The sequence below is a fragment of the Sus scrofa genome, chromosome 4 (genome assembly GCF_000003025.6).
Source record: "Sus scrofa isolate TJ Tabasco breed Duroc chromosome 4, Sscrofa11.1, whole genome shotgun sequence".
NCBI classification, from domain to species: domain Eukaryota; kingdom Metazoa; phylum Chordata; class Mammalia; order Artiodactyla; family Suidae; genus Sus; species Sus scrofa.
Window position 1 is genome coordinate 88,944,513 of NC_010446.5, and position 24,690 is coordinate 88,969,202.

General features: G+C 41.9%; 1 protein-coding gene, 1 long non-coding RNA gene and 4 other non-coding genes across 8 annotated transcripts; 3 read left to right on the forward strand and 3 right to left on the reverse strand.

The window, feature by feature from the left end:
• Positions 3,845-12,001, forward strand: FCGR3A (Fc fragment of IgG, low affinity IIIb, receptor (CD16b)). Of its 2 annotated transcripts, none has more exons than XM_021088724.1 (5): positions 3,845-3,995; positions 4,687-4,707; positions 5,049-5,303; positions 9,147-9,401; positions 11,735-12,001. In XM_021088724.1, exons 1-5 carry the CDS (start codon positions 3,947-3,949, stop codon positions 11,929-11,931), a joined length of 777 nt encoding a protein of 258 aa, XP_020944383.1. In that variant the 5' UTR covers positions 3,845-3,946; the 3' UTR covers positions 11,932-12,001.
• On the reverse strand, positions 14,872-14,945 carry TRNAN-GUU. Its single transcript has one exon. It is a non-coding gene; the product is annotated as a tRNA-Asn (tRNA).
• On the reverse strand, positions 20,408-20,479 carry TRNAD-GUC. Its single transcript has one exon. It is a non-coding gene; the product is annotated as a tRNA-Asp (tRNA).
• TRNAG-UCC lies at positions 21,373-21,444 on the reverse strand. Its single transcript has one exon. It is a non-coding gene; the product is annotated as a tRNA-Gly (tRNA).
• LOC110260308 lies at positions 21,710-24,117 on the forward strand. 2 transcript variants are annotated; one of them, XR_002343377.1, is made up of 2 exons: positions 21,710-22,085; positions 23,960-24,117. It is a non-coding gene; the product is annotated as an uncharacterized LOC110260308 (long non-coding RNA). The 2 variants fall into 2 exon arrangements; XR_002343376.1 differs by having other exon boundaries at positions 21,710-21,943.
• Positions 22,115-22,197, forward strand: TRNAL-CAG. Its single transcript has one exon. It is a non-coding gene; the product is annotated as a tRNA-Leu (tRNA).

The window sequence follows — 24,690 nt, forward strand, 5'->3', positions numbered from 1 at the left end:
CTTGACCTGCTGAGCGAGGCTAGGGATAGAACCTGAAATCTCATAGTTCCTAGTGGGATTCGTTTCCGCTGAGCCACATCGGGAACTCCAGATCCTTCTCAGTTTCAAAGCCATACGTCCAACTGTCCAGTTGACATCTTCACCAAAAATCACCACCAACCTCCAACTCAATAATGGCAAAAGCTGAAATCATTATTTCCCCCTCCCAGAAACTGCTCCTCTTCCTTTATATCTTATGTCCATGAAATGTGTCACCATCCTCCTCATTACCCAAATCAGAAAGTCCAGCTTCACCTTGACCCTTCTCCTCCATCACTCCTCGTAGCCAATCACTCATCCAAATCCTATCCATTCTACCTTTTTAACATCTCTCCCAGATGCCTCCATTGAATTTTCACTTATTCAACTGAGATCTCCTAACTCTCAGCTAAACTGTTAAAATAACTTCCAAAAATTTCCCTCTACATTCAGCATCTCTCTCTTCTCCAATCTATTTCTTGGATTATGTCATTCCCTAGCTTAAAACTTTAATGATCAGATTAACATTTTGTAAAAATTATTCTTTTTTTTTTTTTTATCTTTTCTAGGGCTGCTCCCACGGCATATGGAGGGTCCCAGGCTAGGGGTCGAATCGGAGCTGTAGCTGCCAGCCTACACCACAGCCACAGCAACGCAGGATCCAAGCCACATCTGCGACCTACACCACAGCTCATGGGCAACGCCAGATCCTTAACCCACTGAGCAAGGCCAGGGATCCAACTCGCAACCTCATGGTTCCTAGTCAGATTCATTAACCACTGAGCCATGATGGGAACTCCTGTAAAAATTATTCTGATAGTAGTTCAAGAAAATACAAACTCTTCACCATGACATACAAAGTCCTTTATGATCACCCAAAAAATTTTAATTGAGGGTGTATTCCAGGCACTGTGAAATATACTGGAGATACAGTGATGAACAAGAGGAACAGATTTCCTGCCTCTAAGATTTACAGTCCACAAATGTGATGAGTACTGCAAAGGAGAAAAACGAGTGCCTAAAGGAGTAAGAGGATGGGAGTGTCATAACTTAAGTCTGAAAACAACGGTAGACCTCAACTTCCCGTGTTGCACTTCTTTTTTTTTTAATGGCCACACCCACAGCATGTGGAAGTTCACAGGCCAGGGATAGAACCCATGCCTCCACAGCAACCAGAGCCAATGAAGTCATATTCTTTTTTTTTTTTGGTCTTTTTTGTCCTTTTAGGGCCGCACCCACCGTGTATGGAAGTTCCCTGGCTAGGGGTCGAATCAGAGCTGTAGCTGCCAGCCTACACCACAGCCACAGCAACACCAGATCCAAGCCATGTCTGTGACCTACACCACAGCTCACAGCAACGCAGGATCCTAAACCCACTGAGTGAGGCTGGGGATCCAACCAGCAACCTTATTGTTCCTAGTCGGATTCGTTTCTGCTGTGCCATGACGGGAACTCCACAAGTCAGATTCTTAATCAACTGTCCACAGCAGGAACTCCTGCATTGCACTTCTAATAGTCATCAACAGATATGGTTCCAGATACACAACCAACAACTTTTGGGTTAGTGCCATTCTTCTTATCCCTATTTTATAGATATGGAAACTGAGGTCCTAGACAGGTTAAGCAACTGGTAGACTTGGAACTCCATCCCAGGCTCATCTGAAACCCAGTCCCCTTAACCCTTTAGGAGCTTGTGCTTCTCCTTATACTCAGGAATCCTGTGGAGCTATACCAATCTCTGTAGACATGCCAGCCGACTTCACTCCAAGTCTTTATTCATGCTGCTCTTTTTGCCTGAAATGCCAATTTCCCTCAAAAACCTTCCTGCTGATCACGCAATTAAAGTGTTCTCTCTTCCACATGGACTCTTCCTCCGGGGAAGAATTAGCCACTACTGCCTTCTTTGTGCATACACAGAGCTTCACAAACACTTGTAGAGTCCCTATAGCACTTCAGATACTTCTCTTGTAGTCTCCCTCTGAGAAACTATAAATCCCCAGGGATGATAACTGATCAACCTCTGTAATCTCAGAATCTGTGCTGTAGCTGTCATTGCAAAGTTAGGGAAGAGAAGAAGGGAGGGAGCAAAGAAAAGGATACGGCAGAAAAGAATAAGCAAGCATGAAGACAAACACTCCAATATAAGATATGCCAAGACCATCTGTCCTTCTTTTAAAAAGGTGCATTTTACCTCTCACAGTACAATTAACCCATACCACCTCCACAACGTTCAATTTGAGGATTGTTCGATAAGTGTTTCATGAAACCCAGGAGAATGTTTCCCACTCTTTCGCAGTCCTCCTGCGCTCTCCCTCCTCTTTCCTGTCTATCCCATCCACTCTGCAGCTGACAGTTCCTTCCTCCATGTGAAGGTCACTGACAGAAAATGGGTCAAGAAGAAAATACAACCTTGAAGAAGGAAAAATAAAGTGAACGCCTTGTACCATATCGGGTGGGAGAAAGAAACTTTGGTAAAAATGAACAACAGAACATGCTGAGTGATAGCCACCTTTCACCTCAGAAACCACAGAAAGCCCGGAAGGCACGCTTTCTGCTTTAGGTGTCCCAGACAAGCACCTGTAGGGCTGTAGCATGGAGCCTGAAGTTTTCAGATGCTACGCTGGATTTTGCAAGATGAAAATAAATCACTTGCGAAGTAGCACTAGAATGGCTGCTTTGTTGGTTTCTATTGTCCATCGTAACCAGACATCTCATCCAGGAACCTGTGGAGGAGGGGCTGCTGCAGGAACATATGGGGCAGGGGAGGATGGGAATGGGAGAGGAGCAATTAACTCTACTCAGGAGCAAAATAAAACAGAAATTAAAACTGTGAAGTGGTTTTTATATGACTCTGGAGTGGAAAGGGGTGTGGGTCCACTTGTGCCAGCCCCTGCCTCCACTCTACCTGCCCACTTCTGTCTGCTGCTCACTTCCTGGGCTTTTTCAAGGCTTTTCCAAATGAATCCTGTCTCTGATGTCCAGCAACCTGCTGAGGGCGGGATATGGCCAAGCTGAGCCATTTGACTTTCTGTCTGAGACCTAGACTGATGTGAGAATAAACAAAGTGGGGGTAGGGGTGGGGAGGGTATGGGTATGTATGTTTCAGCAGGGGGGATGTAGAGGAAGGAAATTAGCAGTGTCACCACTTCCTAACCATTGCACCTCCAACTTTTCTGGAAAGGAGCCCTGGACCCTGGGCTGCTAGGCTCACAGACCAACCCAGGTCCAGTGAGTCCCTGAGGGGCCCAAGCTAACATGAGCTACTGCAGCCCAGCATAGCTCCCATAACACTGGGGTGAAGGTAAAGTGTTGGTGCTCAACTCACCCTGACCCTTTCCCTCCTCTCCAACTTTTCTGCATTCCTTCCCACCTTTCAGTGGTATCTCCTCCTCCCAGAGCCCGTTTCTCTCCCACTGCCTGTGTTTCTTTAACAGACGATGCAAATCACATGATTGAATTCATACTAAGTTAGTAGCTCCTGCGGATTACAGATCCCAGGGGCATATGCATTTTGAATTTTGAAAAGAAACATAGATGGAGATAATTTTGGGATGAGGGACACCTCTAATGATCTGAAGATTGAAATGACTACTTTCTGTAGGCAGACCTGGCTGGATGGAGAAGGGTCTGGGCCAAGCAGGAGAGTGAGCAGTTCTGAAGCAGAACAAGAGATTCCTTGAGGAAGGTTCTCCCGCTTGAGTCTCATTCCCAGGGTCACATTGTCTTGTTCATGGCACTAGGTGGATCCAAACCCAAGAGGTGGGGGCTCATTTGTCAGAGTTCAGATTCAGGAATCAGATGATGTTTCCCGAGAAGGAAACTGGTGAGTAATAGGCTGGGGGTTGGGGGAAAGGCTGTTTACTTCCTCTGTTCAAGTCAGTGAGGTCCCTTTAGAGCTCTGGATAGCTGTGGTGACGGGTTCACGCTAATGCACAGCATGTGGCAGCTGCTGTCACCAACGGCTCTGCTGCTTCTGGGTAAGTCAGAATTACCCTGGCTGGGAGAGGAGCTCAAGATGCCCTGGGTTCAGCAAAGATCCCTTTTCAGGCCAGGGATGAGACCCCTACCAAGGAATAGAAGCCCTGACCGTGTCTATAGACCTAAATTTAGCTCCTAGGACAAAGCTTTGAGGGTTAGAGATGCAGAGGATGCTGGCTCTGATATGGGCATAATCAGGAGGTGAAGGGAGATAGGAGGTCCTTGTTACATCACTCCTCTGGGTCTCAGTTTTCTTATCTGTACATTGCAGATTATGGACTACATGGTTCCTACGGTCTGTCTCTTCCGTTCTCACATTCCAGTGTTCCCCTCTAAGGCTTTTAATTTCTACCCTTTCCAGGGGACTTGGGTTGAGGCTGTTTCTATGGCTTGATTCAGGGATAGTCGATTTGTACCCTTAATTGGAAAGTTTAAAACAGGACTGAGGAGTAAGGGAATGGTGTTGAAAACAGAGGTTTGGGTTATAAAACAGAGGATGGAGTAGTAAGCACAGACATCAGAGACCAAAGGGCAGACAAAGGGAAAGATGTCCACTATATTTATCTTGATTCTTGGGAACACTGGCCTCCCAGGGCAGAGGAGGGCAGAGGAGTTGAAACTCACTATACGTTCCAGCCACCCCAATTTCTATCGCTGCTCAATATTTGTTTCACTCTTTTTTTCTTACAGTTTCAGCTGGCACACACGCTGGTAAGTTTGCTTCATGGTCTTGGATTGATCAAATGAGTATGTAAATATATAATCGCAACAGGGTGTTGAGAAATGTTTTTTGCGCGGGAAACTGCTGATGCAGTTATTAGCGAGAGCAGTTCCCCCAAAACAGTGGGGCCTGGTCCTATGCTTCCCTAACCAATTTTCCACAAGATAAAGAGAGGCCAAGTGTCTCCAGCCAAGATGCTCAGACTGAGTCCCATCCTAAGGCTGAGTTGTCAATTCTGGGTTTGTGATGGGCTTTGATCCTCCCCAGGAATGCCAATGCAGGGCCTGCTCATTTCCCTGCCCTTACCTATATTCTCTTGACTCCTCAGAAGATCCCCCGAAGTCTGTGGTGATCCTAGACCCTCCATGGGACCGGTTGCTTGAGAAGGATTCTGTGACTCTGAAGTGCCAGGGGGCCTACCCTCCTGGAGACGATTCCACAGAGTGGAGGTGGAATGGGACCCTCATCTCAAACAAGGCCTCCAGCTACTCAATCACAGATGCTACAGTTGGGAACAGTGGAGAATACACGTGTAAGACAGGCCTCTCTGCACAGAGTGACCCATTGCGACTAGAAGTCTACAAGGGTGAGTAGGTGAAGGGGAAGGGGGAAATTACCAATAAAGGGTGAAACAAGAGGCCCTGAAAGATTTGGGAAGAGCCAGAAGATGTTCTTGGGGGTAAAAATTAAGATGAGATGATCTGTAGCTCCAATGAATGATATCAGAATTGCAGTCCTAGCTACAAGTAGGCCTGAGGTAAAATGTCAAAACAGGGTACATACTAGATACAAGGCTGTTGCACCATACAATTCCAGGAAGCAACATTCACAGGGAATACATATGGCATGAATGGTGTCATCTGAAGGTTAAGGCATGACATAGATGCTTGATAACAGTTATTGAATAAATTAATAAATCCACTTTGAGGACCTATCTCCTCACTCTCATACACTCAATGCCCTAAGCAACCCCCCAAGCCATTCTTGCGTTTTGTTTTGTTTGTTTTGTTTTGTTTTGTTTCTTTGGGCCGCATATGGAGGTTCCCATGCTAGGGATCAAATCAGAGCTGTAGCTGCCAGCCTACGCCAGAGCCACAGCAATGCAGGATCCGAGCGGCATCTGAGACCTACACCACAGCTCACCACAACAACGGATCCTTAACCCACTGAACAAGGCCAGGGATTGAACCTGCATCCTCATGGATGCTAGTCAGATTTGTTAACCACTGAGCCACAATGGGAACTCCCCCTCACCCCCATCCCCCAAGTCACTCTTAATCTAGCATCATATCTATCTCTTTCCGTCAATGCCATATTCACAGGTACACTTCAGCATAAATTTGGCAATATGATATCTCTCCTAATAGAGATATATACATGTTCAGCCTGCACATTCATTGTAAAATGAAAATCTTTGTGTATTAATAGAATCCAGGTATTAGATGCAAGTACAGGAAGTATTTTAGAGACAGACACTCTCCAGGAGTCCCTGTAATCACACCACATAGCCTGGTATGTGCAGTGCCATCTTGAAAGCCTGGTTCTACTTCCATGGCTGCTCTATCTGTACAGTGTATGTGGGTGGAACAAGCCTGGAGGGGAAGGAAAGCCTAATGAGGGTGGACCTACAACACAACTCCATAGAATTGGGCCTCTGAAACTGGTTTTCTTGGCCTCCTTTGCCTGACTGTGTCACTTAGCCATGGTTCTCACTCTACAGAGCTACAAAGTGGAACGTCTATCATTTAACTAGGTGAGAGATAGTCACCTCTGACCAAATAAAATCAGGAATCATCAATAGGAAGCAATAGAAAAATCGAGTCTAGAAGTTATTAGTTTTTCTTAAACTTGGCTCCAGAAACTGACTTTAGAAGTCTAACCAGTGAGAACTGTACTAAACTGTGACCAAGGCCATTACTTTCACCAGGCAAACTCCTGATCATCCCATGGGACCCATTGCACTTGTTTCCTTTTCTGAGAAGCCATCCTTCCTTTTTTTGGGCAGAATTTCTTTGCTGTATTCTCTTTGGTCCTGCACGCTTTTGTTCTTTCCCTGTTGTAGCACATACTACATTGTATTGTAATTATTTCTAAGTATGTGTGTTTCTATGTCTAGGCCACAGATTCTTTGATGTTATGGATCATGTGTCTTAGTCATCTGGGTATCCCCAGTCTGCACAACACAGTGATGGCTCAATAAAATATCTGTTGAATGAATGTACATATAGATATTCATTGAGTTCATGACAGCCAGAATGGAGTAAGACTGTTCCCCCCAAAGCCACCAGAAAATTGTACATATTACATTATATAATATGTAATTATATATAATATATACATGTAACTCCTGTTAATATTTAAATACATGTTCCATGTTTAGTTTTTTTTCTTTTGGGTTTTTTTTTTTTTTTTTGAGCATATATACTTTTTGAATTCTGTCTGGTTTTTTTTGGCAACCTGCAACTATAGAGTTCCCAAGCCAAAGATCTGAGCCACCGTTGCAGCCTATGCTACAGCTGCTGCAACTTAGAATCCTTAATCCACTGGGCAGGGCCGGCCAGGCTGGGGATCAAACCTATGTCCCAGGGCTCCAAAGCTGTTGCCAATCCCGTTGCACCACAGCAGAAACTCCTGTATTCTGTCTTTTTAATTTCACATTGTCCCATGAATGTTTTCTTGTGTCATTTTAAAATTTCTCTGTGTCTGGAGTCTGGTAACTTTGCAAGGGAATAGTGAAAACAAGTATCTTGGTGATATAAAATTTTGTCTGTTAAAGGCTATGCTCGGTAATGAAGATGGCCTGGTGGAGATGCTGTGGCCCTCAGAAACCACCAATTATGACCTGCTTTTCTTTCCCCTCCTTTATTTATTTATTTATTTATTTTTATTTTTTTTGGTCTTTTTGCCATTTTCTGGGGCCGCTCCCGCGGCATATGGAGGTTCCCAGGCTAGGAGTCGAATCGGAGCTATAGCCGTTGGCCTATGCTACAGCCACAGTGGGATCCGAGCCTCGTCTGCGACCTACACCACAGCTCATGGCAATGCCGGAGCCTTAACCCATTGAGCAAGGCCAGGGATCGAACCTGCAACCTCATGGTTCCTAGTTAGATTCGTTAACCACTGAGCCACGACAGGAACTCCCCTCCCTGACTTTTATATGTTCTCCTTCAGGATTTCTGCCACCACTCCTGTGGCCACTCAGTGACCTTCTTCCTGACTGGCTATGACAGCATTCCAACATTCCTACAAGTGTCTCTTCTGAAGTCTGACTCTCCTTTAATTGGGAAAATCATCATTTTTTTTAATTGAAGTATAGTTGATTTACAATGTTGTATTAATTTCTACCATAAAGCAAAGTGATTCAGTTGTATATATATAATTGAATATATATGTATGTATATATATGTATATATACATATATTTTTTAATATTCTTTTCCATTATGGTTTATCATAGGATATTGGATACAGTGCTGTACAGTAGGACCTTGTTCATCTATTTAATGTATAATAGCTTATATCTGCTAACCCCAACCTTTCATTCCATCCCTCCCTCAACCCCTCACCCTTAGCAACAACAAAGTCTATTCTCCTTGTCCTTGAGTCTGTTTGGTGTCTCATAGATAGGTTCATTTGTGTCATATTTTATTTTTTATTTATGGCTGCACCTGTGGCACGTGGGAGTTCACGGGCCAGGGATCAAACCCATGCCGCAGTAGCAACCCCAGCCACCACAGTGACAAGGCTGGATCCTTAACCTGATGCTCCACAAGGGAACTCCTGTGTCATATTTTAGGTTTCACATATAAGTGATATCATATGGTATTTGTCTTTTTCTTCCTTACTTCATTTAGCATGATAATCTCTAATTGCATCCATGTTGCTGCAAACATTCATTGTTTTTTATGGCTGAATAATATTCCATTGTATAGATGTACCACATCTTCTTTATCCATTCAACTGTTGATGGACCTTCAAGTTGTTTCTATGTCTTGGCTATTGTGACTAGTGCTGCCATGAACATAGGGGTGTATGTATCTTTTTGAGCAAATTATCATTTTTCTAATATAACTTTCACTCTTCGATCTAGAACTTATAGTGACTCCTTATTACCTGCCATAGCAAATCCAAGTGTAGCACTTAGGGATCCTGTAGATTGCTTCTCAACTGCCTCATCACTTAATCCCTCTGCTCTAACCTTCTTTTGTTCATGTGTTCGTCAGTCCCTCTCACTCAACAAAAGTTCTTGATGTGACTTGAATTTTCTTTCAGGGCCCAGTTGCCTTTTTCCCAAAGAAAGCTATGTAAGGAAAAGTCCCAGTCTGGCTTTTCATTATGCCCCAGGATCTAGGTAATAATCATCCCCTTTACAAGAGCTTCACACTGAATGTTGAGGCCTCCTGGACCTGTGGTCTCGTTGTGTCTTTCAGGCTGGCTGTTGCTCCAGGCTCCTCGGTGGGTGGTCCAGGAGGGGGAGTCCATTAGGCTGAGGTGCCACACCTGGAAGAACATTACAATACAAAAGGTCCAATATTTCCAGAATGGCATGGGGAAGAAGTTTTCTCATCAGAATTTTGAATACCACATTCCAAATGCAACACTCAAAGATGGTGGCTCCTACTTCTGCAGAGGAATTATCAAGAATTACAATTTGTCTTCGGAGGCTGTGAAAGTCACTGTTCAAGGTAAGAGGGTGCACCTAGAGTCCTCAGAGGCCTGTGGCGGGAGGGGGAAGTTTCATCCACACTGGCAAGATGAGTTGGGAGGACATTGTTGACCATTCCACAGACTTCTTTACATGGGCCATTCACTCTGCAGCGTGATAGCAGGTGCAGAAGCCACATTCCTCCCCCAAAAATATGTTTGTCCTTACCTCATTCAAACCATATCCACAATGTTATGTGTCTCTATTATACTGGCTCATCTTTACCTGCCCTCTTTTCCCCTCCAAGCCTCAAGTCTTAGCCAAGAGCCAGGCTCACAATAGCTCTTCACTTTCTCACAAAAAGAGCCTGGAACCTGAATTCTGGCTCTGCTGTTAATTACCTGCATGACCGTGGCCACTTAGTGTCTCTGAACCTCAATTTCCACTTCTGTAACAAAGACAAGCAGACATTTATTGGGTAGCTTTCAGGATTCTGGACACTGCTAGGTGCTTCTTTACATGTAACTAGTTTGATGATCATAGTAACCCCTCACAACAACATTAAGAGATAGGTAATATTGATTCTACTGATGAGTTAACTGAGGTGGAAAAAAGGGGGATAATTAATTTGTCACCAAGGTCATACTCAAGTTCAAAGCCTGTATATTTAATCAATAGATAAAATGAAATGCTTGGACAGGCGCCAATGTCCTGCGACAGAAATGAATCCCACTAAGTCACTTTAAAAACATTGCCAGTTTCTGTAGTGCCATCTTTCAGGGTCAGAGATCCCCTACTACAGTGCTCCTGCACTTCCCAATTTCATAAAACCTCCACCTGCAATCAGACTAAGATGTACATTGTAAGCAATTTACATGTAGTAAGACAGCAAGATAGACACACATCTTTTGAGACTTTAACAAAATAATGCCATAATTTGTATAAAAAATAACTTCATGACAATTTAAATTGAAAGTAAATACTCTCAAATAGGGAAAGAGAGAGCAAATAATAAAGCAAAGGGGGATACAATGCCAACAGTTAGATAATCTAGGTAACGGGGTTCCCATCGTGGCTCAGTGGTTAACGAATCCGACTAGGAACCATGAGGTTGCGGGTTCGGTCCCTGCCCTTGCTCAGTGGGTTAACGATCTGGCGTTGCCGTGAGCTGTGGTGTAGGTTGCAGACATGGCTCAGATCCCGCATTGCTGCGACTGTGGTGTAGGCTGGCAACTACAGCTCCGATTTGACCCCTAGCCTGGGACCATATGCCATGGGTGAAGCCCTAAAAAGCAAAAAGACCAAAAAAAAAAAAAAAAAAAAAAAAAAATTAAAAAACTGAGACTAGGAGTTCCCATCGTGGCTTAGTGGTTAACAAATCCGACTAGGAACCATGAGGTTGCGGGTTCCATCCCTGGCCTTGCTCAGTGGGTTAAGGATCCGGCGTTGCCGCGAGCTGTGGTGTAGGTTGCAGATGCGGCTCGGATCCCAAGTTGCTGTGGCTCTGGTGTAGGCTGGCGGTTACAGCTCTGATTCGACCTGGGAACATCCATATGCCTGGGAACCTCCATATGCCACAGAAGCGGCCCAAGAAATGGCAAAAAAAGACAAAAAAAAAAAAAAACAAAAACAAAAAAAACTGAGACTAAAAATCCACTCTAGGAGTTCTTTTTGTGGCATAGTGGATTCGGAATCCAGCATTGTCATTGCAGTGGCTTGGGTTGATGCTGTGGTGACTGTTTGATCTCTGGCAAGGGAATTTCCACATGCTGTGGGATCAGCCAAAAAAAAAAAAAAAAATCCATTCTAATGTTACCAGTTTATAGTCAGCAACATGGAATGATTTTAAAATAACAATATTAAGGGCTAAGAGGTTGAGAACAAACAAATTCTACCTCTTTCCATTTGGGGTTGTTAGTTATTGAGCCTCGATAAAGAAATATTATCAATTTTCTGCCAATAAGTAGCAAGTTTCAATGGTTCACTTTTTTTTAGATTTCCTTTAATGGGGTGGAAACAATGAGTACAATTTCGAAACACAAGGGACAGTTACTGAATTAAGAAAGTGTTTTCACACCAACTTAAACTTCGACAACTTTCATGATTTCACACAAAACCCAGCTACAACTTAACTTGTTCAACACTCTCAGTCACATACCTCAATCAAACATGAAAACACTTTTGCTCAGGTAGCACTGAGATCCAGACTCAGTGGAGGAAACAATGGCTTTCCATCAGACTTCCCAACTGTTCCTTAGACCCTGTCTCTTAGCAGTTGTCAAAAAGACTTTCCACTGATGACCTCACTGTTTATTGCAAATTTCTGCCTTAACAGATGTCATTTTATTCTCATCTCTCTGCTTCTCCTATTAGGTTCAAAAAGTCCATCACCTATCCTATCATTCTTTCTACCTTGGCACCAAATCATTTTCTGCCTGGTGATGGGATTCCTGTTTGCAGTGGACACGGGGCTGTATTTTTCTGTGCGGAAAGTACTTCGAAGCTCAAAGGAGGACTGGAGGAATGGCAAAGTCACATGGAGCCGGGACCCGCAGGACAAAGGAGGATAACAAAAGCAGCAGCATCACCACCACCACTGCTTTTATTATCCCATGGAGTAATAAAAGCAGCATCTCTGAACCTGTTTGTTGTTTTTTGTTTGTTGGTTTTGTTTCTTTAGGGCCATACCTGGGGCATATGGAGGTTTCCTGGCGAGGGGTCAAATCAGAGCTACAGTTGCTGGCCCACGCCACAGCCACAGCCACAGCCATACGGGATCTTAGTCACATCTTCGGACACACAGCTCATGGCAATGCCAGATCCTTAATGCACTGAGCGAGGTGAGGGATCGAACCTCCATCCTCATGGATACCAGTCAGATTCATTTTCGGTGAGCCACGACAGGAATTCCTGAACCTCTTTCTAAAATCACTACCCCATCATCCTCAACAGGCATCTCTGGGAGCAGCAGGAAAATTATACCTCTGTGTCTAGGCTGAGGGTCCTTTACCCAGCTCTGTTTTCTCTTGGTCTCCTATGGAAAAGAAAGGACTGTGATCTTCAAGTGCTAATACTGAAGCCCCAGTAAATAGCTGCATTACCAGGAATAGAAGTGTCAGATAAGTAAATAAGAGAAATTATTGTTGTGAGCCAGCTGGATAGTGGTCTGCACCTGTTGCTGAAAGGCTGGCTGCCTTCAAGCCACCCTAAAAGTCCTTCTAGGCAGACCGTGGGTATTCCTGGAGGTCTAAGGGAGACCACAGAATCAATGAAGGAGCTGGCTAAGAAAGAGCAGGGAAGTCCAGGATGGACCAGAGGAGACCTTCACCTGGGCTGTCTTCCTAGAACATCAGCCTAGAACATGATAGAGGTAAAAGAAAATCACAGAGGTGGTATAGAATTGACTTTTTCAAGGCAACCCCTGTCAGAATTGGGATGGTCTGCAAGTATATGTTAATGAGTATAAAATGGTCCAGGAAAGGGATGGGATTGGAGGATTTAGATAAAAAAGCACAAAATAAACCTACTGGAAAGAGAGAAACATTGCTGTCCCAGACTAAGCTCAGTGAAAAAAGATACCTCAGCGTCCAAACTGAGAAAGCATGACAAGAAAAAATTCAACCGCAACTGCACAGGAAGGAATGGGCAGGAGCCACAATAGTGAGAATTAGAGCGAGAAGGGGCAGGGACTATAAAACCAGCTTCTCTGTTTCAGTACCTTATTCAGCACAGCTTTCTTCACATCATCCATTAAACAAATGTTGGATAACCAATATTAAATGTACTAAATTCTACTGCGTTAAATTATGAAACTTTGAAATCCCTCAATATATCAGTTATAATGGAGTGGAAGTGGAGAAGGTGATCACTGCTACTGCTTTTGGAGGAAAGCTTTAGCTGTCTCTCTGTTTTAGAAGCTTTAAACAGCTTTCAACAACATTTCTTGATTCCAATACGGCATTTTACAAGATCTTGCATGCTACTGTTAGACAGAAGATAGAAAAACCATGGTGATAAAACTAGAATGATAAAAATCTTTTTCCTCCCATTGTCCAAAATTCTATCAGAGATTAGGTTGATGAGAAACCCCCTCTCAGCAACCATCTCACCACAACTCATATGAATTAGTCAGCTTGCTAATTCACCAAATCTTGCTGGGACAACTAGGCAAAACAGAACTTTCACAAGTAGTATGGGATAAGAAGGTGAATGGGAATTAGAAGCAGTCTTAGAGCATGCGGCAGGTATGAGAAGGCACAGCTGGAAAGAGGCAGGGTCTGGGCAGAGGTTTAGGGTCTACTTAATTGTGTCAGTTATGAGCTTCATGCCAACAAGAGTCAAGCTTGGTGTAGATTGGTATGAGATTCAGACATGAGACAAGGGCATTTTGGAAATATTGAACATTCAACTCACATTTATTTAGTATTTACAATGTGCTATGCTTGAGTTTAGGTGCTGAAGATTTCAAGGTGAACAGCACAGGGTCATTTCCTGGAGGAACTTTCATTCTAGTGAGGGGGAAAAAAAAAACAACAACACATAAATAAAAAGAGAATGGGAATTCTCTTCATGGCTCAGTGGTTAATGAACCCAAGTAGGATCCATGAGGGAGTGGGTTCCATCCCTGGCCTTGCTCAGTGGGTTAAGGATCCTGCGTTGCTGTGAGCTGTGGTGTAGGTCAAAAATGCAGATCAGATCCCACGACGCTGTGGCGTAGGCCTGCAGCTGTAGCTCTGAATCGACCCCTAGCCTGGGAACTTCCATATGCCGCACCTAAAAAGACAAAAAATAAAAAAGATAATGAAGAAAGAGCTGCAGAAAAAAGTCTTAATTTTTGGTGTTCTGGTAATGGATGAGTAGGAGTTGTGAGGCAAAAAAGGAAAAATGATGAACATCCATGGGCAAAGATTCAAAAGTCAGAGAAGAGAGGTAAAGTTGTTTGCCAGATCATGAAAGGCCTTCAAAGCTAAGGAGATTGTAGTTTACCCTGCTAGGGCTTGAGGAATTTTAAGCAGAACCTGTCTTGAAAGCTTCTCTGGCAGCTACTTGGAGGCTGGAAGAGAGAAGACAGTGAAAGACAGGAAACTGCCCAGAGGGCTAGATGGTTATTGCAGTAACTTAAGGGCTAAGTAATGAGGAAGTAAATGTCAGCAGGCTGAAGAGGAAGATGATTGTTCAAATATTTAGAAGGTTGGCTCTCCAAAAACCAGCAAGACATAACATGACCAAGGGCCCAAATTCTGGAACCGCCCGTCTCACAAGTTAGGAAGTACAAGTACAAAGGCCAGGCAGGTTGAGCAAAAAATTCCTTTTTGGATTATGAGTACTTTCTTTTATCGGTAAATACTTCCAAAGCATCCGTTTTCATGATGCGGTTTTTGTAGATCCTAAAGAAGAAGTTGTGTCACCAATTGCAGCCCTAACCAGGCAGATCAATTTTTTAAATGCGGAATGGACAATTGAGAACTTCACGGTGTTGGCCGGGTTTAAACAAAAACGGTTGTTTTTCCCGTCCCTGGGTGGGCTCGAACCACCAACCTTTCGGTTAACAGCCGAACGCGCTAACCGATTGCGCCACAGAGACAGGCGGCATATGTGTTTCCTGTTTAGTCAGTTCACTGAAGATTAAACTCCTAGTGTTCGCATTTCCAAAAAACTGGTTGAGGCTGGCATGAGAACCGGTGGAGGCAACACCTTCCAACGCATTAGAGAAAGGTTAGTAGCCCCGAGGAAAACGGGTCTTTTTCCCGTCCTAGAACCTGCTTAGATCTAGGACAGGACTCGGTTTCTACCCGGAAGACGTGAAAACGGAAGCAGCAGAGGATGAATGAACTGAGGTACTTTGGGAAACCCAAAATGAATGCTGTGGGTTCAGGAGTTCACTTGGTATTGCTCAAAGAAGTACATCGATACACTTTTTTGCTGAATTAGACAATTTATGCCTTCAGGTGTATAAGTGCGAGTATTAACTTATAATAAGCCTATTACTGTGAAAATTTTAAAATGCCACATCACATGTCCATTTGCCACATGTCTAGCAAAATGTTATAGCTAAGTAAGGGAGCCTAACGACAAAATTAATCTTTACCCCTAGCTGTTTTGAAAGGTTTCTGCTTGCATGTGAGGCATCAAAACAGAACAGCGTTTATAAATGCCTGTAATTTAAGATCTTCATGTTGACATAATCCAGATCCAAATATCCAAAGGAGGGCCCTTATCCAACATAATCGACCTAGAGATCCTGGTCAGGGCTGGGCCAAATAAAGTTCTCTTCTCTCCAGTTTGGAGAGAAGCTCTTTATTCCTGGGCCATTTAATAGCCACAGGCTTCCTGAGTCACATCACCTCCGCTCCCGGCATACCCAACCGTCTAACCAGGCTGGTTTTTCGCCCCACACAAAAACACATAAGCAGTCACTTTCTCTGTTGCTCAATCCCAGGGCGCCACGGAAGCCTCCCCATAGAACCTCCATTTTCCTTCTGCCCTGCCATCCTTTAATAAGTGGGCTCAAGTTTAGGTGCAGGTCAAAATTTTCAATGATTTCCAGTGAAATGAGAATACACACAAAAATAGATATGCATATGCATAAATTATGTGTATGTGTATCTCAGATAAGCTTGACAAATGACCTCTAAGCTGACATTTTTTTTACACTTTAAATTTTTGTTTTTAAATGTCCTTTCTTTTATAAAATAATGATGAGGCTGTGATTTTTCTATTAATTTCCTAACTTGGCAAAATAAAAACTGACAGCCTTATATTGGTCACCAATATTTGGGGGAATTTTTACTTGTCTACAAAGACCAAGTTTGGGAACCACTACTCTCACCTTCACCTTCTTTACTGGATTATTAAAAATAATTTGCAAGAGTTGCTGCTGTGGCACAAGGGGATTGGTAGCATCTCTGCAGCTCCAGGACAGTTGATAGATCCCTGGCACAGTGGGTTAAAGGATCCAGCTTTGCCGCAGAGGCAGCATAGATCACAACTGATCCCTGGCCCTGGGAACTCCGTAAGCCACAGGGTAGCCAAAAGTAACAATAATATTAATAATAATAACTTGCAAGTTATTCTAAGTACACATACATTTTCCATGTTTCTCATGTATGCATGTCAGCAATCCAAAAGAAAGGAGGAAAAAATAATAAAAGGAAAACTGAGGCGAAAGAAAGTAAAAAAATAGGGTGGTGAAATAAATCCAAATGTATCAGTAATCACAATAAATATAACTGGAGAAAATGTGCCAGTTTTTTAAAGTACATTTTATTTTGTTTAGAAGAATGACATTAAAACATAAACATGGAGTTCCCTTGCATCAGGTTAAGGATCCAGCCTTGTCACTGCACTGGGTTGCTGCTGTAGTGCGAGTTGGAACCCTGGCCTAGGAACTTCCACATGCCACAAGCAGGGCCAACAAAGAAACAACAAAAAACAGAAAAGAGAAGAAAAGATATTTGGTATGTAGCTATATAATAACGAGCAAAATAAAGTTTATGAAATAATGTGTCACTAGAGATGAATATGGTCACCATATGTGATAAAAGATTAAACTTATGATGAACATATAATTCTGAACACAAGTATCTATTAAAATACAAAAACAGGAGTTCCTGTCGTGGCTCAGTGGTTAATGAAATCTGACTAGGAACCATGAGGCTGAAGGTTCGATCCCTGGCCTTGCTCAGCGGATTAAGGATCCGGCGTTGCCGTGAGCTGTGGTGTAGATCGCAGACACAGCTCGGATCCCGAGTTGCTGTGGCTCTGGTGTAGGCCAGCAGCTACAGCTCCAATTGGACCCCTAGCCTGGGAACCTCCATATGCCGCGGAAGCGGCGCAAGAAATGGCAAAAAGACAAACAAAACAAAACAAAAAAAAATAGGTCTCTGCACACCTGGCATATTTACCTCAAAACAGACAGTTAAAATATATCTTGATAACATCTTTATTTTTATATTATGTTAAAACCCAGTTAATCCAAGAAATAAAAATAATGATAATGCTTTATATTTATGTGACACTTCAGAAATCCAGCCCCATAGCACTGATGGTCAACTCTAAGAAACTCAACTCTATGTAGTCAGTTCCAAGGAGGCCATTCAGTGGCTCCCAACCTGCAGGTCTAATTTAAGCCAGCCTACTGCATGTCCTGGATAAGGGTCCCTGGCCCTGTATGTCTCCCAGGACAGGCCTACCTGAACCATGGTCCAATTAACAAGTTTCAATATGCACTGCCCCCCAAGACAGTGGCTACCCACCACTACTCTGTACCACTCTGTAGTCACTCTTGCTTGTGGGAACTGCAACCTCCACCCAATCATGGCAACAAGAGAGTTAGGAAATAACCAAGAGAGGAGACAGGCAGCAGCAGATCACCATAAAGTCATCAGCCAAGTGTCGTAGCCTTTGCTGGCACTAGCACTAGAGCATAAGAAAAACTGAGGGCTAAAAAAAGATGACTGAGGTGCAGTTGTACTCTTTTCTCATCCATGTTGTATTTCACCTTCATTTCCTGGGACAAGTTTTTGTTGTTGTTGTTGTTGCTGTTGTTGTTTTTAAACCCCAAATATCCTCCCACCATGGGCATGGCTTTAGTAATAAAAGAAATAATTAACACTTGTGCATTGCCAGGCACCGTTTTAAACATTTAACTTATTTGGGAATTACAGTTATCATCATTATGTATTTTACAGATGAGGACATTGAGCAGAGAACCAAGATTCAAATACAGAAAGCACAACAGAACCTGTGTGCTTAACCACCAGATTATGTTGCCTCATGCAGCCTGAATAGTTGAAGTCAACCTAATTACACACGCCATTCCAATAGATGATTTTCATATAATAAATATAACAGATATATAAAGCCCTCAGACAATATTTCAAAGGCTAGGGGAAAATGTTAATACCGTTTGCTGTCAGTTCCATAGAAGATGAAAAGGGATTCAGTATCATTAACACCATCCTTTCCTAATTTTAGGAAAAGTTTCTCTACTTACTGAGCCCAGTCACCCAATGACTATCAGTTTATTGGAAAGGAATTGGAGAAATCTGATGCATTTCTCCCACATTAAACCAGGACTCAGGTAGGTAAATTATTTAGCTAGTGACAGTTGTATCAAACAAAACCAACAGTTTATTTTTGTTTTGTTGCCATTTTTTGGGCTGCTCCTGTGGCATATGGAGGTTCCTGGACTGTGGGTCCAATCAGAGCTGCAGCCGCAGGGCTACACCAGAGCCACAGCAATGCCAGATCCGAGCAGCAACTGCGACCTACACACCACAGCTCTTGGCAACGCCAGATCCTTAATCCACTGAGCAAGGCCAGGGATAGAACTCGCAACCTCATGGTTCCTAATCGGACTCGTTAACCACTGAGCCACGACGGGAACTCCAAAACCAACAATTATTAAAAATCAACTAATTTGGAAACAACTAGAAATATGTGACACAGTATTAGCACTATAATGTGCAAGACCTGGAAATCAGTTTTATAAGATACATAAACATGCTTATCTACATATATAATTAACAAATAATTGAGAATATTTGAAATATATATATTCTTGTAGGTGTTTTAAATCTTCAGAATACCATTCCTTGCTATGTGTTTCAACATAAATGAATCCCATAAAAATAATATTTTGTGGAAAAATGGTAGTTGTAAAAGTATACCAGGTATATGAACTTTAAAAGTATGAAAATCTAAATAATATATTATTTAATAACTCATGTACCTGTAGTGAAACTTTTAAAAGCTAAAGGAATAATAAATATAAAATCCAAAATAATACTTCTTATTGGGAAGGAGAGGGATGCATCAAAGAAAGGAACATAGGGGTTTTCTTCTGTTTCATCCTTAAACAGGGTATTGAAATACAGGGATGCTCACTTTATTATTTTCACATTTCACATTTATGATGTGCTTATTTGTGTAAATTGCTTTCTTAAAATTTAATCTTTATTAATGCTTAAGATTTGGGAGGAAAATAATAGCATTTAAGTGGACAATGAGAGAGATGCAAAAAGAATCCATGCTCATATTTATGGACCCACACCAGGTCCAGATGGATTACTTAGATTACTTCTCATTCATAGATGAACACGCAGAGTTCTTAACTGCAAACAAGTTAATCTATTCTAGCTTATTTAAATACAAATGATGAAGGGCACAGATCATTAATAAGACACTGGGAAAACTGGAAAAAGCAAAAATCAGGCACTACTTTGAAGGACTCTAGGGCTGCAAAGCGTCTTAAAAGCTGTACTTTTGCTCCTCCGCTTTACAGATGCAGAGACAGAGAAGTAAAATGACTTGCACAAAAGCAAACGGTTCTTTAGTGTTAAGAAACAAGCAAGCAAACAAAAAATAGGTCTTCTGATTGTCAGACCAGGAGCTCATTTCTCTGTATCTGGTTTAGACATAACACCTTTGTTTATTCCCCATCACCCGCTGTAGAGGAGGTTGTTTCACGAGTTTGCACACCTTCGTGTAGTGTGGCAGTGGCAAGAGTGTCGGCTTGAGAATTTAAGCAGGCTCCTGCTGAATAGCAATATACGCGGGCGGAGGAAAGAAGGAGCCGCTAATGAATCATCGATGTGGGAGATAACAAGAAGGAAAGGAATCTGGAGTACAGACAGAGCCTAAATCCTTGAGATGCTCTTCCAGTCGGCAGCGGGAATTACGGGAATGAGAGAAGATAAACTCAGTGGCAGCTAATTCAACACAGCAAATCAAGCAGAAACTTGCTTGCAAGAATTAAAGATCCAACGCAATTAACGCAGAACCAGGGTCAAAATTAGCGCACCTGCTAGCACTATTACCCACCGTACAAGAAAATCATAAGCGAGAGAAATACTCTGGGGAGAAGCTAAAGTTGTTTAAGATTAGTTTTTGTTTCAGCCTTAAGAGAGAGCAGTGAACATAGTCAAAATGCAGCCTTAAGAGAGAGCCATGAACACAGCCAAAATGCAGCCTTAAGAGAGAGAGATGAACATAGCCAAAATGGAGCCTTCACAGAAAGCCTTCATGGCCAAAATGGTGTATAACCTCCCCGTCGGGGAATCGAACCCCGGTCTCCCGCGTGACAGGCGGGGATACTCACCACTATACTAACGAGGAAAGCAACAATGAGTAAGTCAAAATCAGAGCTTAGGAAAGCACTTCTAAGCCGCCATACTTTTTTTTTTTTTTTTTTTTTTGAAAGCTTGTTCGTTGTTGGCCAACTTGTATATTTACTGCATCTAAACTGACACATTGCAATCGAAACATAGTAGAAAACCTATGCGTAATTTAAATTTTCCAACAGCACATTAAAAAGTAACAATAAACAGTGAATCATTTTAATAATATATCTGATTTAACTCAATATTCAAAAACGTTATTTCAACATGTAACAACACACAAATATTAATTTTTTTTGTATTTAATCTTCAATCCAGTATTTTACACTTATAGACAACACACTTCATTGGAAAAAATTAGTATTGAGAGTTCATGAAATTAACAATTGAAAAAGTAGGTTCATATAGTATGTGTTTAAATTTTTCGTTGATTTATTTTCAATTCGTTAATTAACTTCAATTTATTAATGTATTAATTTCAATTAAATAGGCTTAAAAACGCAGTTCCTCAGACGGTATTAAGTTCCCAATAGCTTATAGCTACCGTATGAATCTTGCAGGTATAAAACCATAGCCCACTTTCGAGGCTGACAAAACAGAATCCAGAATATCCCAAAGATTTCCACGAGTTGAAAGTTTAAAAAGTTAAGGCAGGAGGAAAGGTAAGAGAGGAAAGAATACCTTTAGAACCTAACCCCTCCGAAATGTGGCTGAGCAGAGAAAGAAGCCCGGGGGGGGTATGAAGGAGGCGGTGGAAGTAGGCGAGGTGCTGCTGCAGTTCTAGTTTCAGTTTCTATTTTCACTCAAGCTTTAAAGTTGTTTTGCACACGATATTAATTTCTCGCTGTCTGCAGAACTTGCTTCAGCGGAGGGCGACAAAAACGTAGGCTCTGCGTTGGCCGGGAATCGAACCCGGGTCAACTGCTTGGAAGGCAGCTATGCTCACCACTATACCACCAACGCTGTCGCTTAATAGGCTTTGAATTCTCTGTATAAAATTATCAGAGGCCACGCATGTACCGATATTTTTTAGTACCATTCTGCATCTAACAGCCCAAGCTATACGGAGCATTTTCTCGATGAGAATAAAACCCTTCCTGACTACTCCTCTTAATCGTCTTAGCCAACGAACGACACGAGGCCAGGGACGCAGAGACCACCGGGAGCCAGAGCTGGAACAGCGCGGAGCCCGGCGGGAAATCCAACGCCTAACTCGACCCGGGCATTTATTTACCCTTCTGAAGACTTCTGCTTTCCGCGGTCCCAGCAAAGCTGCTGGACGCGCTCAGCACTGGATCCACCGGATACTGGATTCGGTAATGGTGATTTGGGGCTAAATATCCGAGGGAGATCGGACGGCAAGGGGCTCCGCCCCGGTGTGGCGCCCCCGAGAGAAAGAGCGAGAGGAGTGCTCGAAGGGGCGTAGAAGAAAAGGATCTTTACAGTTTAGGGTAGTGAAGAGGTAAGAAGTAGGACTTGGAGACAGTTTTACTTTTCTTGTTTTGCGAAGAAGTCCAAGGAAAGTTCTAGTTTTATTTAAAACGATGAATAAACAGTACAGCCAAAACGATGTCGCACTACAGCACCGTATGATAATCTTAAAGGTAAAAAAGAAAAAGCGTTTTTCATCACTGTCAGGATGGCCGAGCGGTCTAAGGCGCTGCGTTCAGGTCGCAGTCTCCCCTGGAGGCGTGGGTTCGAATCCCACTTCTGACAAGCTCTTTTTTTCCCCCAACCATGAGTAGGATTGCATTTGTGGAGAAAAGAATATTAATCAACACCTTTCTGTGTGGTATATCCACATATGGAGATTTTGCTTCGCTTTGCATATGAAACAATATATTTAGATTTATCCCTAACAACAAAATTTTCTTCTTCCTTTAGACTCCAGTTTCTCTGTTTCTATCTATTCCGTTATTTGAAAATATATTGAGCCCATTAGGGTAGGTAGATACAAAAGACTCCTCTGGACAAGGTGAAACCCTCCACCCAGATCCCTTAATTTGTTCACGTTCTAGAGTCACATTTTGGCGAGACTCGGATTCCCCACCATCTTGCCGGACCCGGTCCCACCACCAATTCTAATTCAATAGGTTTGCTGTGTCACCAAAAACCAGAAAAAGAAATCAATACGGCATATGAATGGAAACTAGTAGAAAGGAAAGATAAATTCATGGGGTTGTTTCAAGAACTTTTTCCTAAAAACCGCAAAGAAACCGCTTTCTGATTTGGGAGCAGCTGGGTATAGAAAAACCTTGTCCTTTCCTGACGATCTGAATTGTGAGCGGTCCATAGGGATGAGGATGGAAGAATCTGGTTAATGAAAGCTTGCCAAACTTCATTCTTTGTTATTTACTAGACTATGACCTTGGGAAATGTATTTGACTTTTCTTAGTTTGCTTGTAATAAAAATGGAGATAGAATTGTTGTGAAGATTAAACTAGACAGCCTAGGAGCTTGTTAAAAATACAGATCTCAGGCTACACCTCAAACCTACTGAATCCACATTTTATAAGATTCCCAGATAATTCATACACACATTAAAGTTTGAGTTGCACTGGCCTATCTAATTTAGATGTCTTCCCATAGGTCTGTCTTTAACTTGGAATCTCCTTTCTTTTGCCACATTTTGTTCTATATCATTTGAGCACTAACAATACACCAGGCACTGTTGGAAGGGAGGATAAAAAGTTAAGGTAAATACTGAGTCTAAACTAAAAAATAATGATAGTGCATCCATAAGAAAGAAATGTAAAAAAAAAAAAATAACAACGCTGAACCTTAATCATATGATCAAGGTTAACATTATGAGCAATTAGTCACATTGATATCACATACCTCCTGATATAATGCAATAAGATGGGCACTTCACTCTGTGGTATTCTTTCCCAAACTACACTTCAATCACTAAAAAAAAAAGCCACAATGAAGGACAATCTAGCAAATACCTGACGAGTATTCCTCAAAATGTCAAGGTCTTAAAAAAAAATCATAAGATTAAGAAGCTGTCACAGATTGTAGGGAACACATGATAATTAAATGCAACATTTTATCCTGGATTGGCTTCTGAAACAGCAAAATAACATTAGTGAGAAGATATGAAATCTGAACAAAGTCTACAATTTTGTTAATTGTATTGTACCAATATCAATTTCCCAGGTTTAATAAATGTACCATGTTTATGTAAGACGTTAACATTAGGGGAAGCTGGATGTAGGATATATGGTGACTTTCTATAGTATCTCTACAATTCTTCTGTCAGTCTAAAATTATTGCAAAATAAATAGGCATTTTAAAAAAACTTGTAAGTACTTGCCTATTAGGAGTAGGAACTGGGAGTTGGACAAAAAACTGCTGTTTTTTCACTAGAAGTGCTGAAGCAAAATTTGATTTTTGAATAACGGGCATGTATTTTGATTTAATTTGCTCTAATATTTTGAGAAATAAATATTTAATTTGTTTTATTTATTTTTGGCAGCACTCCCAGCATGCAGAATTTCCAGGGCCAGGAATCGAACTTGCGGCACAGCAGTGAAAATAAAGGTTAACTGCCAGGTCACCAGGGACCTCCTGTTCTAATGTTTTTATTATAAACACACAAAGCTGTGACTACAAAAATCAAACTAAGACTATATACAATATAATGATATTTAGATGCCTATTAACAAGAAATAGTCTCCAAAGAATCTAAACCATCAACAGCAGTCATTTAAAAGTAGATGAAGTGGATTGTTTGTCTAAATTATCTGTAGAAAAACAGATACAACTAAACACAATGAAATTCTCCCTCTTATAATCTGTGTGTATTTTGAGGTAGGGAAGGAGAGAGGGAGGCTGTTGAAATGCTAGGAAACTATCTAAACCCTATAAGTACCATCATTCCAACTGAGAAGTTACAAATAAGTTGGGATGGTCAATGTTGGAAGTAAGAAGGAAATTCAGGAAAGGAAAAGTGTAATATAGAATGTGTATATGACATCACCTCTTTTTCCAGGTTCCTTCAATGTGAAGTCAGATTGTACAGGTTTTAGGCCAGGTGCGTGAAAAAGCAGTTAAAAATGTGAAATGACAACCAGGGTACAAATAGGTAGTTACTACAACCTCCTCTTCACCTGTAAGAGATCACCCTTAGCAAAATATAATGTAGAATAATGTATTTATTAAATTTTGTATATTTTAATACATTATTATATTTATAATGTCAATATA

Coding starts and splice junctions, on each gene's coding strand:
- FCGR3A (XM_021088724.1), top strand. CDS start 3,947: ATGCACAGCATGTGGCAGCTGCTGTCACCAACGGCTCTGCTGCTTCTG. Junction 3,996..4,686: donor AACGGCTCTGCTGCTTCTGG/GTAAGTCAGAAT, acceptor TTTTTCTTACAG/TTTCAGCTGGCACACACGCT. Junction 4,708..5,048: donor TTCAGCTGGCACACACGCTG/GTAAGTTTGCTT, acceptor ACTCCTCAGAAG/ATCCCCCGAAGTCTGTGGTG.